This window comes from Rhineura floridana, chromosome 1, assembly GCF_030035675.1.
Source record: "Rhineura floridana isolate rRhiFlo1 chromosome 1, rRhiFlo1.hap2, whole genome shotgun sequence".
NCBI lineage: Eukaryota > Metazoa > Chordata > Lepidosauria > Squamata > Rhineuridae > Rhineura > Rhineura floridana.
In genome coordinates, this window is record NC_084480.1 from 322714256 (window position 1) to 322727656 (window position 13401).

Below are 13401 nucleotides of genomic sequence, written 5' to 3' on the forward strand. Positions count from 1 at the left end.
ATAGTTTAACTATGCGCTGAGTAAAGAAGTACTTCCTTTTCTCTGTCCTGAATCTTCCAACATTCAGCTTCTTTGAATGTCCACGAGTTCTAGTATTATGAGAGAGGGAGAAGAACTTTTCTCTATCCACTTTCTCAATGCCATGCATAATTTTATACACTTCTATCATGTCTCCTCTGACCTGCCTTTTCTCTAAACTAAAAAGCCCCAAATGCTGCAACCTTTCCTCGTAAGGGAGTCGCTCCATCCCCTTGATCATTCTGGTTGCCCTCTTCTGAACCTTTTCCAACTCTATAATATCCTTTTTGAGATGAGGCGACCAGAACTGTACACAGTATTCCAAATGCGGCCGCACCATAGATTTATACAACGGCATTATGATATCGGCTGTTTTATTTTCAATACCTTTCCTAATTATTGCTAGCATGGAATTTGCCTTTTTCACAGCTGCCGCACACTGGGTCGACATTTTCATTGTGCTGCCCACTACAACCCCGAGGTCTCTCTCCTGGTCGGTCACCGCCAGTTCAGACCCCATGAGCGTATATGTGAAATTAAGATATTTTGCTCCAATATGCATAATTTTACACTTGTTTATATTGAATTGCATTTGCCATTTTTCCACCCATTCACTCAGTTTGGAGAGGTCTTTTGGAGCTCTTCGCAATCCTTCTTTGTTTTAACAACCCTGAACAATTTAGTGTCGTCAGCAAACTTGGCCACTTCACTGCTCACTCCTAATTCTAGGTCATTAATGAACAAGTTGAAAAGTACAGGTCCCAATACCGATCCCACAGATCCCTGCCATTTGCTGGGGGAGGCAGGCTCTTCCCATGGGCTTCAGTGCAGGTGGGGCTGTTGGTGCCCTGAGGGAGGAAGGCGTGAACCTTCTTACTGGGGGTGTCGGGATCATAGTTGCTCTATGGCTTCCTATTCTGAGCAGACCTTTTTATACTCTGCAAAGAGGCTGGTGCTTTGCTTTGCCCTCAAGGGCAGTTGTTCTGACGGGTGAAAATGCCTGTTTCTGTCTGATGGAATGTTTTTCTAGGGGGGAGCCTGAGGGTAGGAGAAAGTCTTCGCTGCCTTGTCCCTCCCCAGACCCTTTGAGCTCTAATGCTGCACAGGGCTAATCATTTGGAAGGCAACCTCAAGTCCCCGCGTAACATGGGAGTCTAGACCAGAGGAAGAGGCATGGACGTTTCCTATGGAAAAGGCGCCAAGAAAGGCGAGACGGATGGATGGTGGATTTACCTGACTAGGAGGGGCCCAGAGGCCCTGCTGCTCCTTTGGAAATTATATTCCCTCTCTAGCCCCACTCCAGAGAAGCTGGCAGGTGTTGGCCGACAAGACCATCTGTGGAGGGGCCGGAAGAGCAACCAGGCAGCCCCCTGCCCCCTCTCCCTGTGACTGGGGTCCCTTTGCTCCCCCTCCAGGTGGGCACAAGCAAGTTCCCATTTGCTCTGCCTGCAGGAGTAGAACTGTAGAGTTGGGAGGGGCTGGCAGCAAGTCTCAGGTCTCCCGCTGGAGGGGTGGGGTGGCTCTTCTCTCAAGTGGCACCACAGAACCTTCGTAAAACTGGAGGAGGCGAGCCTGTTCCGCTTCTGCATGCGTGCAAAGCGTGTGCCTCTCTGCCATGGAGGAGGAGGAGCCACTGTGCTTTATGGTTTGCCACGGATGAAGGGCAAAGTGGACAAGCCAAGGGCCAGGGCGGCCTGCTCCTTACCCAGCCTTGGGCCGAGATTTGTGGATTTGCTGGAGGGCTGAGGGGGGTAGTGGGCTTGGGTGGCTGATGATCCCAGGCTCTGAGTTAACTCTGGCACAGGAACCAGAAGGGGGCTACAACGAGCCAGGGGCTTGCCAGGCAAGTGCTTCCTCCCTGTTGTCCCATCCGTACCCCACGCAGCTGCACTTTCCTAAATACTTGCCAGCAATGGTAGGAGGTGAAATGCTGTGTGGTTCTCTGGGGAGAGACTGCCCAAGTTCCTCAGAGCCACTGACCCTTTTTCTAACCCTCCTTGCATACCTCTAAAGGCACTCCTCCTCCTCCTCCCTCTTCTTCTTAGTGGGATTAACCCTTTTCCCAGCACCATTTTTCCGGTCCAAGGTGGGGCAAGCAGAACTGTTCACGGTATGCCAAGGGCAGCCACTCGTTCGGCTTCTCTGAGACCATAAGAAAGCTGGCAGTTTTTATTTTCAGCCCCTCTCCTCATAATCCTTCGTGTGGAGTTTTGTACCCCATGTGAGCTACTTGATGTCTTCACTGAGCAATCCTGTGTGTCTCTCTCGAGTGTCATGAAAAAGTCATAGCTGCTCCTCACCAAGGGGCCTTGGCTGATTGCCTGACCAGTTATTTGAGCTGCTCTTGAGTTTTACTGTTGTCTATAATTTCTTTAGGTTTGATGCTGTGGTATAGTGTGGTGTAGTGGTTAAAGTGTTGGACTACGATCTGGGAGACCAGGTTCAAGTCCCCACACAGCCATGAAGCTCCCTGGGTGACCTTGGGCCAGTCACTGCCTCTCAGCCACAGAGGGAGGCAATGGGAAACCTCCTCTGACTACCCCTTACCATGAAAACCCTCTTCACAGAGTTACCATAAGTCGGGATCGACTTGAAGGCAGTCCATTTCGCTGCTTTTTTACTGTACCTTGCTCAGATCTCCTTGCAGGAAGCAGAGCGGGATGTAGAAACAATGTTAAATGTATAAATATCTCTTGAGACACAAAGAAATCTTCCATCGTAATTTATTTTGCCTTCTGCCACTTGGCTCACTTGCTGGAGTTGCCTGGAGCTGTTTGCTCCACTGTCTGCCTGGGAACAGTCTCTGGTTTGGCACATGGTAGCAGGGATCCCTGTGGGTTTGAGTATATATATATATTATTTATTTATTATTTGATTTATATCCTGCCCTTCCTCCCATCAGGAGCCCAGGCTGCCAACATGGGTCAATGGGGAGCACGTATGTGGGTCAAGGGGGGCTGGGGGTTGGACCAGGGCCCAGAAGGAGCGTAGCAGAGCCCTAATGTGGGGGGTGGGAGGGGGGTTCATTGCTTCCTGGCCCGAGGATACAATGTGCAGAACATTGAAAGCCTCTTCTTTGTCTTGACTTTTGCAGGCCTGGGCTGTTTGTTTCTGGTTCCTTAGGGTGCAATCCAATACATGTCTACTCAAAAGTAAGCTCCATTGGGTTAAATGGGACTTACTGCCAGGTAAGTGTGTTTTGGATTGCAGCCTTAATACCTGCCTCTGGCCCCTTGGCCTATGCTGGATTTTTCCGGAGGCTTTGTTGCTTTCTCAGGCCATCCTAGCTGGCCCTGCGCTGCTGTGACTGTTGCCTGCTCCCCAGCCAGCCCAAGAAGCTTCTGGCTAATGATTAGCTTGTTGGAACAATGCAACCGCCCTTCCTGCAAGTTTCTGGGCCGAGGGCCATTGGGGTGGGGTGGGGACAGCAGGGAGCCTCTTTGATATCCGGGCCCGAGCTGCTGGTGCCCCCTACTGGAGGGTGCTGGCACTGCTGCTGTTGAGGCCTGTGAGGTGTCTTGCCTGGCTTTTTCCAGGGGGGGCTGGGCGGAGTCAGTCCCCAGTGGGAATAGGACTGCTCTGGGTGCAGGTGTGGGTTCCGAATAACAGGCATGATCTGCTGCTGGCCAGATAAGCTCCAGCACACCTCATCCAAGGGCGTTTTGCAACCTGCAATGGCTTTGGTGACAAAGCCCCTCCCTGGTAAAGCTGATGATCCTCCTGCTTTAAACCCACTGCGGCTCCCCCCCCCCCACTGGCACAGCCATTTCCACTTATGCAGTGCATAGATCTCCACACACAGACCCAGCTGCTTGCATTTTAAAAGCAGGAGGGAGGATGGGAGAGGAGGCTCCTTGCAGACCAGATCCTTTCTGTGCCCCCTCTCAAGCCCACGCTACTGAATTGCAGGAGGGTTGCTGTAAACCAGGATGTGCCCCAGAACCTGTTCCTAGAACCAGAGGTCTGTGAGGCAATATTCGCAGTAATAACAGAGAAGTGTGACCTGAGCATGTGCAGAGTGCTTTTGCTCATCCCCCGAGTGACCACACCTAGTGCCCTCATGCATCGGGAGTTAAGGGCAAGGGCTTCTGTGGTAGGTGCTCTCCCCCCAGCACTCTCTTTCTCTATAAATGAAGGGTGTGTGAACGCAGGGGGGCAGGCGACATCTGTTTTGCATGTCGTTGGGTGGGGCATTGTGTTTTTAGGGCAGGGGGAGGAGGAATTGAAGGAGCAACAGCCAGAGGCAAATCCTGGACAAATATTGCCCTTGGCTGGTAGCTCAGGAATCTGTACTGTTGGGGGGGGCAGGCAGGGGAGCCTGGGAAAGGAAAATGGCTTTCCTACTATCATCCCCTTCCCACCCATTGGGGTGGGGCAAGGGGGGAGACAAACCCAGCTGGCTGGGGGGCAGGATGGGTTGTGTGTTTGGGGGACCATGCACTAGCTTTGAGTCAGTGAGAAGGGGGGGCACTGGCCTATCTTGTGGCGGATGGAAATAAGTCGTAAGGGTGGGACCAGGCAGGGCTCTCAGTCCCCTCCCTCCGCCATGGATTGCAGCTGTGGCCCTGGGCAAATCACTCTCAGCGTCCATTTCCTGTATGTGAAATGTGTAAGAAAGCGAACATGGGCCTGAAACTAAAATAGCTTGGTTGCTTTTTGTTTTCTGTGCGCTCCCAAGTGAAGCCTGTTGGGGATCCCAATCTGGGGATCTGTTCCCCTATGCAGATGAAACCTTGAAGTGGAGATGGCTGTGAGGGTCACTCCTGTTGGGGGGGGCTCTGGAGGCCCCTTTCCGTCTTTGGGGAATGTGTGTGAGGGGAGGATCCCCACCTGCACCTGTCACTCGGAGCTCTTTGGGGCAGGGGCTCTCCAGGGGAGAGGGGGTTGGGTTCAGAGGGGGCTCAAATATGTGTGGGGGGAGGTGGAAGGGTTTGATGCATCCTGGGCTGATGCTATAACTGGGAGGCATCTGGGGGGGGCACTGCAACACCCCCACCACCCAGCCACAGAATTAACTTTCATGTCCTGTTCCAGAAATAGCCCCAGGAGAGTCTGGAGTGGGCAGCTGAGAGGAGGGGGGGGCGTGAGACAAGCCTGTGTGTGTTGGGGGGAGAGCTCCTTGTGTCCAGCTCCAGCAAGGCCCCCCAGGCATTTAGAGGGCAGTGTCTTTGCTGGGCGGGGGGGGGGAGTAGGCCTCTTCATCCCCACTCTTTGTGCCTGCCTGCCAAGGAAGGACTCATCTGCCCAGAGGGAGTTAGGAGGGGAGAATGTTTGGATTTGTCCAACCCCCCCACACTTTCTTATTTATTTATTATACCTTATTTGATTTATATCCTGCCCTTCCTTCCAGCAGGAGCTTTCTTGAACTAGGCAGGTCCCTGTTTGCCTTCCTGTGCCTCAGTGTTCAGTGCTGGCAAGGATTTTGCCTGGCCATTGGGGTGCCCTGTACCTGCCAGGCTGCCAAGGGTAACCCTGGCCCATTCCCTCCTGTGCTGGGCTGGGCTTTCTCTGGGCACCCTGCCTCTGCGTCCTCCGCCATGGGGCAGAGCAGAACCTCCTGCAGCCCTCTGCTCCTGCTTGGGTTTCTAGTGGCTCTTCCCCACCACCAGCACAGCTGCCGTCTCCGCTGGTTCCCAGGCTGGCCTCCCGTCCCCAGTGCAGTTGGAGCAGCTGGGTGCTGGCCCAGTGGGATGGAGCTGCCAAGCCCTGTGGGCAGGGAATGTGCCCCCCCAGTGCCAGCTTGGAGGAAACTTTGATGAAAGCTGCTGCCTGGGGCTGTGCATCATGATGTTGCCCGGTGCCGCCGCCGGCTGGCTGGCCCCTCCCCTCCCCTGCTGACTCAGTCCTAGCAATGCCGCTGCTCCCCCCCATGGGTGGGGTGGGGAGGGGAAGCGAGAGCTCCCAGACGCCTAAGTCAGTCGTGGAGAGGACACCCTCCTGCCTGGAGTGAGCAGCAGGCCATGTGCTGCCCCCCCACCTCCTGCTCCCGCTTGGGGGGGAGGGGAGGAGCTTGGAGCAGAAGCCGCAGCTGCCTTCTGTGAGCCAGCCAGGCTGTGGCTCCTGGAGAGAGGGCGGGACGGCTCCTGTCTTTCTTCCGCCCTGTTGCTGAGAGCCGGCCGGCCAGCGAGACACTTTCCATCCCCTTGTAGAAGCAGTGGGCTAGTCCTCCCCCTCTGGTGCCACAGCCATGGTGGCTGGGATGCTGATGCCCTTGGAGCAGCTGCGCGCCATCTATGAGCTGCTCTTCCGCGATGGAGTCATGGTGGCGCAAAAGGACCGGCGCCCCCACAGCTACCATCCGCAGCTGCCAGGGATCACCCACCTGCAAGTCCAGCGGGCCCTGGGCTCCCTGCAGGCTCGTGGCCTGGTCCGCGAAAACTTTGCCTGGCGACATTGCTACTGGTACCTGACGGATGAGGGCATTGCGCACCTGCGCCAGTACTTGCGCTTGCCCCCAGAGATTGTGCCCGCCACCCTGCAGCGTGTCCGCCGCCCCATGGCCATGGCGAGGCCTGCCTCACGCCCACCTCGTGTGCAAACTGTGCCAGGCCCGCTTGCCTGCCCAGCCAAGCCACAGGAGGCCTCGCGACAGGTCTATCGCCGGAAAGAGGATTCGTCACTCACTGCTGGGCACCTGGAGCCAGTCGCCGCCAGGGTGGTGCCACGGGTGGCATCTGATGCGAATCCTGCTGAAGGTCAGGTGCCCTCCAGGTGGGGGCCTGGGATCCAGTGGGCAGGGGCTGCGTTGGGGAAAGTGCGCCCTAGGCGAGTGAGGCAAAGGGGGGCCTCCCGCAGGGAGGGGTGTGCACACGTGCACCGGGGTGTGACGGATGGGTGGTCATGTCTGGAGCAGAAGTGGTTTGGGCCACAAACTCAATGGTTTTCCGGAGGAGGAGTTCCAGGGTCACACCTTTTCACCTGCACGCTCCAGGTTGCTGTTCTTGCGGCCAGGGTGTGTTCCTGGGCCCACAGCACCTGCGTGCTTTGCTCTTCGGTTGTGGCCTTGGCTCAGGGCTCCAGATTACGGACCACCCGCCCTTAATTCTGTGGCTGTTGTGCTGGCCTGCATCTCCCCTCCCTCTCCTGGGTCAGTCCAGCTGTCTGCCACCCATTCATCCTTCTGACCCGACGCCTTCATCCCGTCCTGCATGTCCAAGTTTGTGGGAGGACCTGGGAGAGCTGGGGGAGGCAGCAGCAGAGAGGAGGAGGCCTTTGCCCCCAGCCCCATAGCTCAGCTGGAGTTGGACGCTGGGGAAGCAGGAGATTGGGGGGGGATCCCTTTAGGCCGCTCCCCATCTCTGCCACGTGGGGCTTAGCTGAGGGCAGGATGGCCCGTTATGGGGCAGGCCCAGAGATCGAGTGCCGGGGGCTCCTTTGTGACAGGTGGGCGGCGGCAGCTGCTGCCCTTCTATCCTTAGCCGGCCACTTCTCCGGGCCTCTTGCGCGGGCGGGGGCGCCTCGTCTTTCTGCCTGCCAAGGTCAGAGGCGGCCGGGCTGCAGCATGGAGCCTCCTGGAGGAGGGGGAGACGTCCCCGGGGGAGAGCCCCGGAAGAGGCGGCACAGGGGCCGCAGGAGGAAGGGGGGCCAGCCGGGCCAAGGTATCGTGCCTGCTGGCGGGGGGCCTGTGGGCCGAGCAGGGCTGGCGGCTTAGTCGGACGGCCTGGCTGCAGAGGGCTCTCTCCTGTCGGTGGCCGCTGTACTGCGGGATCGGGGACCTTTCCGAGGCGCCTTGCTCCCCATCGGAGTGAGCTCCCTCGTATCTGGAGCGCTGCGTGCGGGGCTGTCCGGCCCATCTCCTTGGCGTCTGGGCTGGCGGCGGCGGGGCTCGGCAGCTTCCCCGGGCATTGGGGGGGGGGAGACTGGCTCTGCATGGCACCCAGGGGGCCGTTTCAGTTGGCTCGTCCCTGAGTTCCTTCCGCCCGCACTTCCTCTCCTCCAATATTATTTATTATGTTTGTATACCGCCCCATAGCCGAAGCTTAATGGGTCCTATTGGGCAGAAGCCGTTTGTCCCTCTCCCCCCCCCCGCCATCGCAGGGAGGTGCCCTCAGCATCTGGGATGAGACGCCCCCACTGGCGCCCCCCTCCCTCTCTCCCCTGCCTGGGCACTGCTTCCTGGGAGGGGCAGGCACATGTCGGCCGTTCCCACCCCAATTGCTGCTGTGGGGAGGCTGAGGGGCCTGGCAGCTGCCCCCCCCCCGACAGTTATGTGGGGGCTCCCAAGTTTCCGAAGCAGAAGGAAATGCGTAGCAGCAGCAGCTGCCCCGCCTGGCCGCCTCCTCCTCGTATTCCTGCGGGGTGAGTCACGGCGGCTCCTCCCGCCTTCCCTGGGCTCGCTGAGCCGGGAGGGAAAGTTCCATTGCAAGCCTGAACCCCACCCCCGTGCTCCCCCCAGAAGCTATTTGGGTGGAGTTGTGAGGGCGCGCGCGTGTGGCACAGGTGGATTTCTGCCAACGTCAAAGAACTAATTCATTCTGCCCCCATAATATAAAGCCTTGGCAGGGAGCCTGTGATGCTTTCCCCCCCATTGCTGGAATACAACTTGGGTCAGCCCTGACCATTGCCCGTGCTGGCTTTGAACTGGAGTCCAGCGAGGAACGTGCCCACATCCGGAGGGGCGGCCGGTGTGCTGCCCAGCCCTGGCTGAAATCTGTGTTCCTTTTCCGGGGGGGGGGCAGCCTCTGCGGGGGTTTCCCAGGGGAGGGGTTTGCTTGGAGGGGGCTGCTAAGGGAGGGCTCCCACAGGGGCAAGTTTTGCCAAAATCGCGAGGATTCAGTTGGGGGGCTGGAAGGGGGGTGATTCCCACGCACAAAGCCAGAGGCCCTCTGCAGCTGCTTCCAGCCTGGTTTGGAAGATGGGGGGGGAGGAAGGCCCGAGGACCCTCCCTCTGCGTTCCTGAGCCCCCCTGCCCAGGCCAGAGGGAGGAAACTGCCTCAGGAGCAGGAGGGGGCCTGGGGGCCCTTGCAGGGGAGCGCCTGCTGCCTTCCGCCCCACATCTGATGCCTGGGCTCCATTTTCCAGGCAAAGCCACAGGAAAGCTCTTTTGCTGCGGATCCCGCAGGAATCCTGGCGGCTCCTGGAGGGCAGCTGGAGCGCATTTGGGGCTGCTGGAGGGAGCGAGTGGGTGGGAGGGAGATGAGGGAGCGAGGCCTCCGGGGTGTGGCTGCTGGGGGCGGGTGGGCGGACGGGCCAAGAAGGGGGTTTGCGCAGCTCCTGTGCGCTGCTGGGGCTTGCCCTGGCTGGGACTGGTGTGCAAAACCTGGTGGGAAGGTGTGCTCTTGCAGAGCCCAGAATGGCAGCTCCAGCCCTGGACTGGGAGGACGGACGCTACTTTATGGAAGACCTTATCCAGCAGGGGCAAGGTAGGGAGGGGGGTCCTATGAGGAATGGAGGACCCACACCTGGTTGGGTGGGCTGCCATCCCTGCGGCATTTGGGGCGGAGAGGGAAGCCGATGGCTTTCTTCTGACTGGCTTTGGGGAGAGGCATGCAGATCAGGAGACTAAATGGCCCACTGGCCTCCTGGGGGTGGGGGGTTTTGGACAAGCAAGCTGGAAGGCAGAGCCCCCTCTGGGTCTCCCCCCCCCCACCGGGCATCTTCCTGGCAGGGGAGAGTTTGGGAGTGCCTAATCGGGGCTCTGCAGGAGGAGAGCTGCTTCCTCATGGGGGCTCCAAAGTGTGCCCCACGGCCTCTCTCAAGCCCCGCTCTTGAGGAAGGGGAGGCAGTATGGGACCACCAAGGGCTGTCCAACCGGCGGGGGGGGGGTGCTGGCTGGCTGGCTGCTGCTGCTGCCATCCTCTGCTCCCAGGAAGAGCACCCACTTCCGGCCTACAAGTGACTCTAATTGATTTATCTTGCAGGCTGATTTGCTTTGATCTGCCTGCCAGCAGCTGTCTGGGGCCCAGGGCTCCTTAGTTCAGTGCAGGAGCCAAAGGGGTTAATACCCCACCCCTCCCTAAGGAGGAGCAGGTATGTGCATGGGGGTGTGGCATGCCTGGATAAAGAGGCCCAGGGAAGGGCTTGGGACCCACTTTTACCTGATCCCCTCCCATGAGGCTCTTCCAAGGAGGGGGTCTTCAGGCTCTGCAACCACAATTGGATAGAAAGCCTGCCATTCTTGGAGGGATCAGACTCTTCCTGCCCCTTTAGGGCACAGGGCACCTCCCCCCCCTTCCTGCTTCAGCTGCTGCTCCCATGCTGAGCCCTGACTGACTGCCTCTGAAGTTTTCTTTCTCTGGGCGTTGCAGGGGGTGAGCAGATGGAAGCATTCCCTGCCTGCCATTCATCTGCTGGAGTCTGGTTTTAGGTGCCTTGCTTGCAGATGTGAGTGCAGTGGGTGTATGCGTGTGTGTGTAGTTTGGTCTGTGAGCTACTGCAGGACCCTCTTGGAGAACTTTTAGGCTGCGTTAGCAGAAGTATAGTTTCCAAATCGCGTGCAGTATGGGTTTCCCTCTATTTGGCACTGGTTAGGCCTCATCTTGAGTACTGTGTCCAGTTCTGGACACCACACTTGAAGAAGGATGCAGACAAACTGGAACAGGTTCAGAGGAGGGCAACAAGGATGATCAGGGGACTGGAAACAAAGCACTATGAGGAGAGACTGCAAGAACTGGGCATGTTTAGCCTGGAGAAAAGACTGAAGGGAGATATGATAGCACTCTTCAAGTACATGAAAGGTTGTCACATAGAGGAGGGCCGGGATCTCTTCTCGAGCGTCCCAGAGTGCAGGACACGAATAATGGGTTCAAGTTGCAGGAAGCCAGATTTTGGTGGAACATCAGGAAAAACTTCCTGTTAGAGCGGTACAACAATGGAACCAATTCCCTTGGGAGGTGATGGGCTCTCCAGTATTGGAGGCCTTCAAGAGGCACCTGGATAGCTCTCTGTTGGGGGGTGTGTTAAGCTGGATTCCTGCATTGAGGAGGGGGCTGGACTTGATGGCCTTATAGGCCCCTTCCAACTCTACTGTTCTATGATTTTTTGATTCCAGCTGGGATGTCCATTGAGCTGGAAGTGGCTGATTCTCTGGGCAGGGGAGCCCACAGGCTGCTCTTGTAGAGTGGGCTGTAGTGAGGGTGGCAGGGGCAGCAGAGCAGAAGTGCAGGGTGTGGGGCAGGTTCCAGAGGAACTGCTCTTCTGATAGTGCAGCATGCCTTGGCTGCTGATGAGCTATTTAAAAAACCTCACATGCCAGCCTCTTGTTCACATAATAGGGAAGGGGGCTGGAAAGGATTTTGTTGTTACGTGCCTTCAAGTCAATTTCGACTTATGGTGACCCTATGAATCAGTGACCTCCAAGAGCATCTGTCATGAACCACCCTGCTCAGATGTTGTAAGTTCAGGTCTGTGGTTTCCTTTATGGAATCAATCCATCTCTTGTTTGGCCTTCCTCTTTTTCTACTCCCTTCTGTTTTCCCCAGCATTATTGTCTTTTCTAGTGAATAGTAAGGATTTTAGGACCTTGGATTACTGCAGCTATTTTTACTGCAAAGCCTTTTAACCAGGCCTTTAGGGTTGCAAAATGTGTAGGAGCTTCTTATGAGCCGTCTAGCTGAGCCCTGCTAGCCCGTTAGCAGCATCAAGCCCCCAGACCTCTGCCCCCCCAACCCTAGATCCCTTTTGCCTGAAAGTGCTTGGCCTGAGTCTTTTCCTACTTTTCCACACAACAGCCGTGAAGCTGACTGACAGCCAGTGAGTTGTGGTGGTCAGAGTGTTGGATTAGGGCCGTAGGGACCTGAGTTCAAATCCATGCTCAGCCATAGAAAGATAGGGAGCTGCCTTATACGGAGTCAGACTGCTGGGTCCATCTAGCCCAGTATTGTCAACACTGACTGGCAGCTGCTGTACATGGTTTCAGGCTGGAGAAATTCACAGCCCTGCCTGGAGACTCCAGCAGGGATGGAGCCTGGGCCCTCTGCATGCGAAGCAGATGCTCTGTGGAATGCTTGGGCTACAGTCCTTTCCCCATGAAGCTCATTGGGATGACCTTGGGCTAGCCACCTACCTGACAGGGTTGTTGTGAGAATAAAATGGGGACGGGGGAACAGCCATGTGTGGTGAGATGTAAATGTTGTAGGCATCATACTTGTAGTAGTAGTAAAAGTAACAACACCCATGCTAGGTGGTCCGTATCTTCTTTTGTGAAGGGAAAACTGAAGCTGAGGGAGCTGGCTTACACAAAGGTAACTGAGGTGGCAAAGTCTTTGTGGCATGCTGAGTCACAGTGCCAGCACCCACCTGCGATGGGGTGAATGTCTCAACGGTGACCCTCATCAGGGCAGAATCTAGCGGCCTGTTCGGAACATAACATCAGAAGAGCCCTGAAGCAGCAAGACCAGGCCAGTGGGCACCCCGTCTAGTCCAGCATCTGGTTCTCACAGTTGCCAACCAGGTGCCCCAAATGGGATGCCCCTAAGCAGGACCCGAGTGCAAGAGCAGCTCAGTCCCCTCTGTGGCTTCCAGCAGTTGCTATCCAGAAGCCTGCTGTCTCTGACAGCAGAGGGAGCGTAGAGCCATCATGGCTAGTAGCCTGGCATCTGGGTGAACTGACCTGGCAAGGGTGCCTCCCTCCTCCTCGGAGGCTGCATCCTGAAGCAGCCCAGCTGATATCCCTTGAGAAGCCTCCGTTGCAAGCCTGAGCCTCATCCTTCGGGGGGGGTCCCCAGTCCTGCTCTTCCTTTCAGGCTGGGGTGGGCTACTTAAAAATGCTAGATGTGGACTGTATAGCCCAGTGTGGGCCTGGCATCAGCCTTGCCACGGCCCACCAGTGCGCTTTAAATGTATAAGGCCAGAGAACATGAACTGGAGGGACCCCTTAATAGTTAAGACAAGACCACTCTTGTTAAGGGCGCTCTTCAGCTTGTGCTCTTGCTTAAGATACCTAAACTGGTGTTCCTTGGAAAAATCCCAGAAATCAGCAGGTGCTCTGGGTGGTTACCGAGAAATTGGCCATAGTTTCTATCTAAACTCCTTGGATTCCTACCAGCTTCCTATTTAAAACAAAAGAAAATGTACTTTTACTTGGTTATAATGTAGTAATTTTTCAAAGCTGAAACCTAGATCTAGTATTTAGCAGCATAAGCCCTAAGGCCACCCACCCACCTACCTCCAAACTAAGCCAATAGAACTATAGGGTCATGTGTGGCCTGCCCTTGTGTTGATGCCCCTAGGAGGCTACATTTTGGCAGGGCAGTCTTAATTCTCTGCCTGGCCCCTCACTGTTTGCTTAGACTGGTAGCAGCTCTGCCAGGGTCTCCCCCAGAAAAGGCCCTTTCCCAGATCATCCCCTGATAGCTGACCCTTTCTTAAAATGGCAGGTGCCAGGAGTTCAACCTGAGTTCAGCCACTGAGCTGTAAATAAATGATGATCTAGTTTAATGGAAA

At 56.4% G+C, this 13401-nt stretch overlaps 1 protein-coding gene across 16 annotated transcripts in view; it reads left to right on the forward strand.

Moving 5' to 3' along the window:
* The window catches only part of PLEC (plectin), a 142896-nt gene that overhangs the window by 60402 nt on the left and 69093 nt on the right, over window positions 1-13401 (forward strand). For 3 of the 16 annotated variants that reach the window (XM_061607240.1, XM_061607237.1, XM_061607241.1), the window contains exon 1: window positions 6191-6713. The exons of 8 other annotated variants lie outside the window; for them this stretch is intronic. In XM_061607240.1, coding sequence (XP_061463224.1) covers window positions 6206-6713 — 508 coding nt within the window. In that variant the 5' untranslated portion in view covers window positions 6191-6205. Of the gene's footprint in view, window positions 1-6185; window positions 6714-7494; window positions 7617-9295; window positions 9381-13401 lie in introns of those variants that run through there. 5 more of the 16 variants (XM_061607249.1, XM_061607253.1, XM_061607257.1 and 2 more) reach the window with 3 other exon arrangements.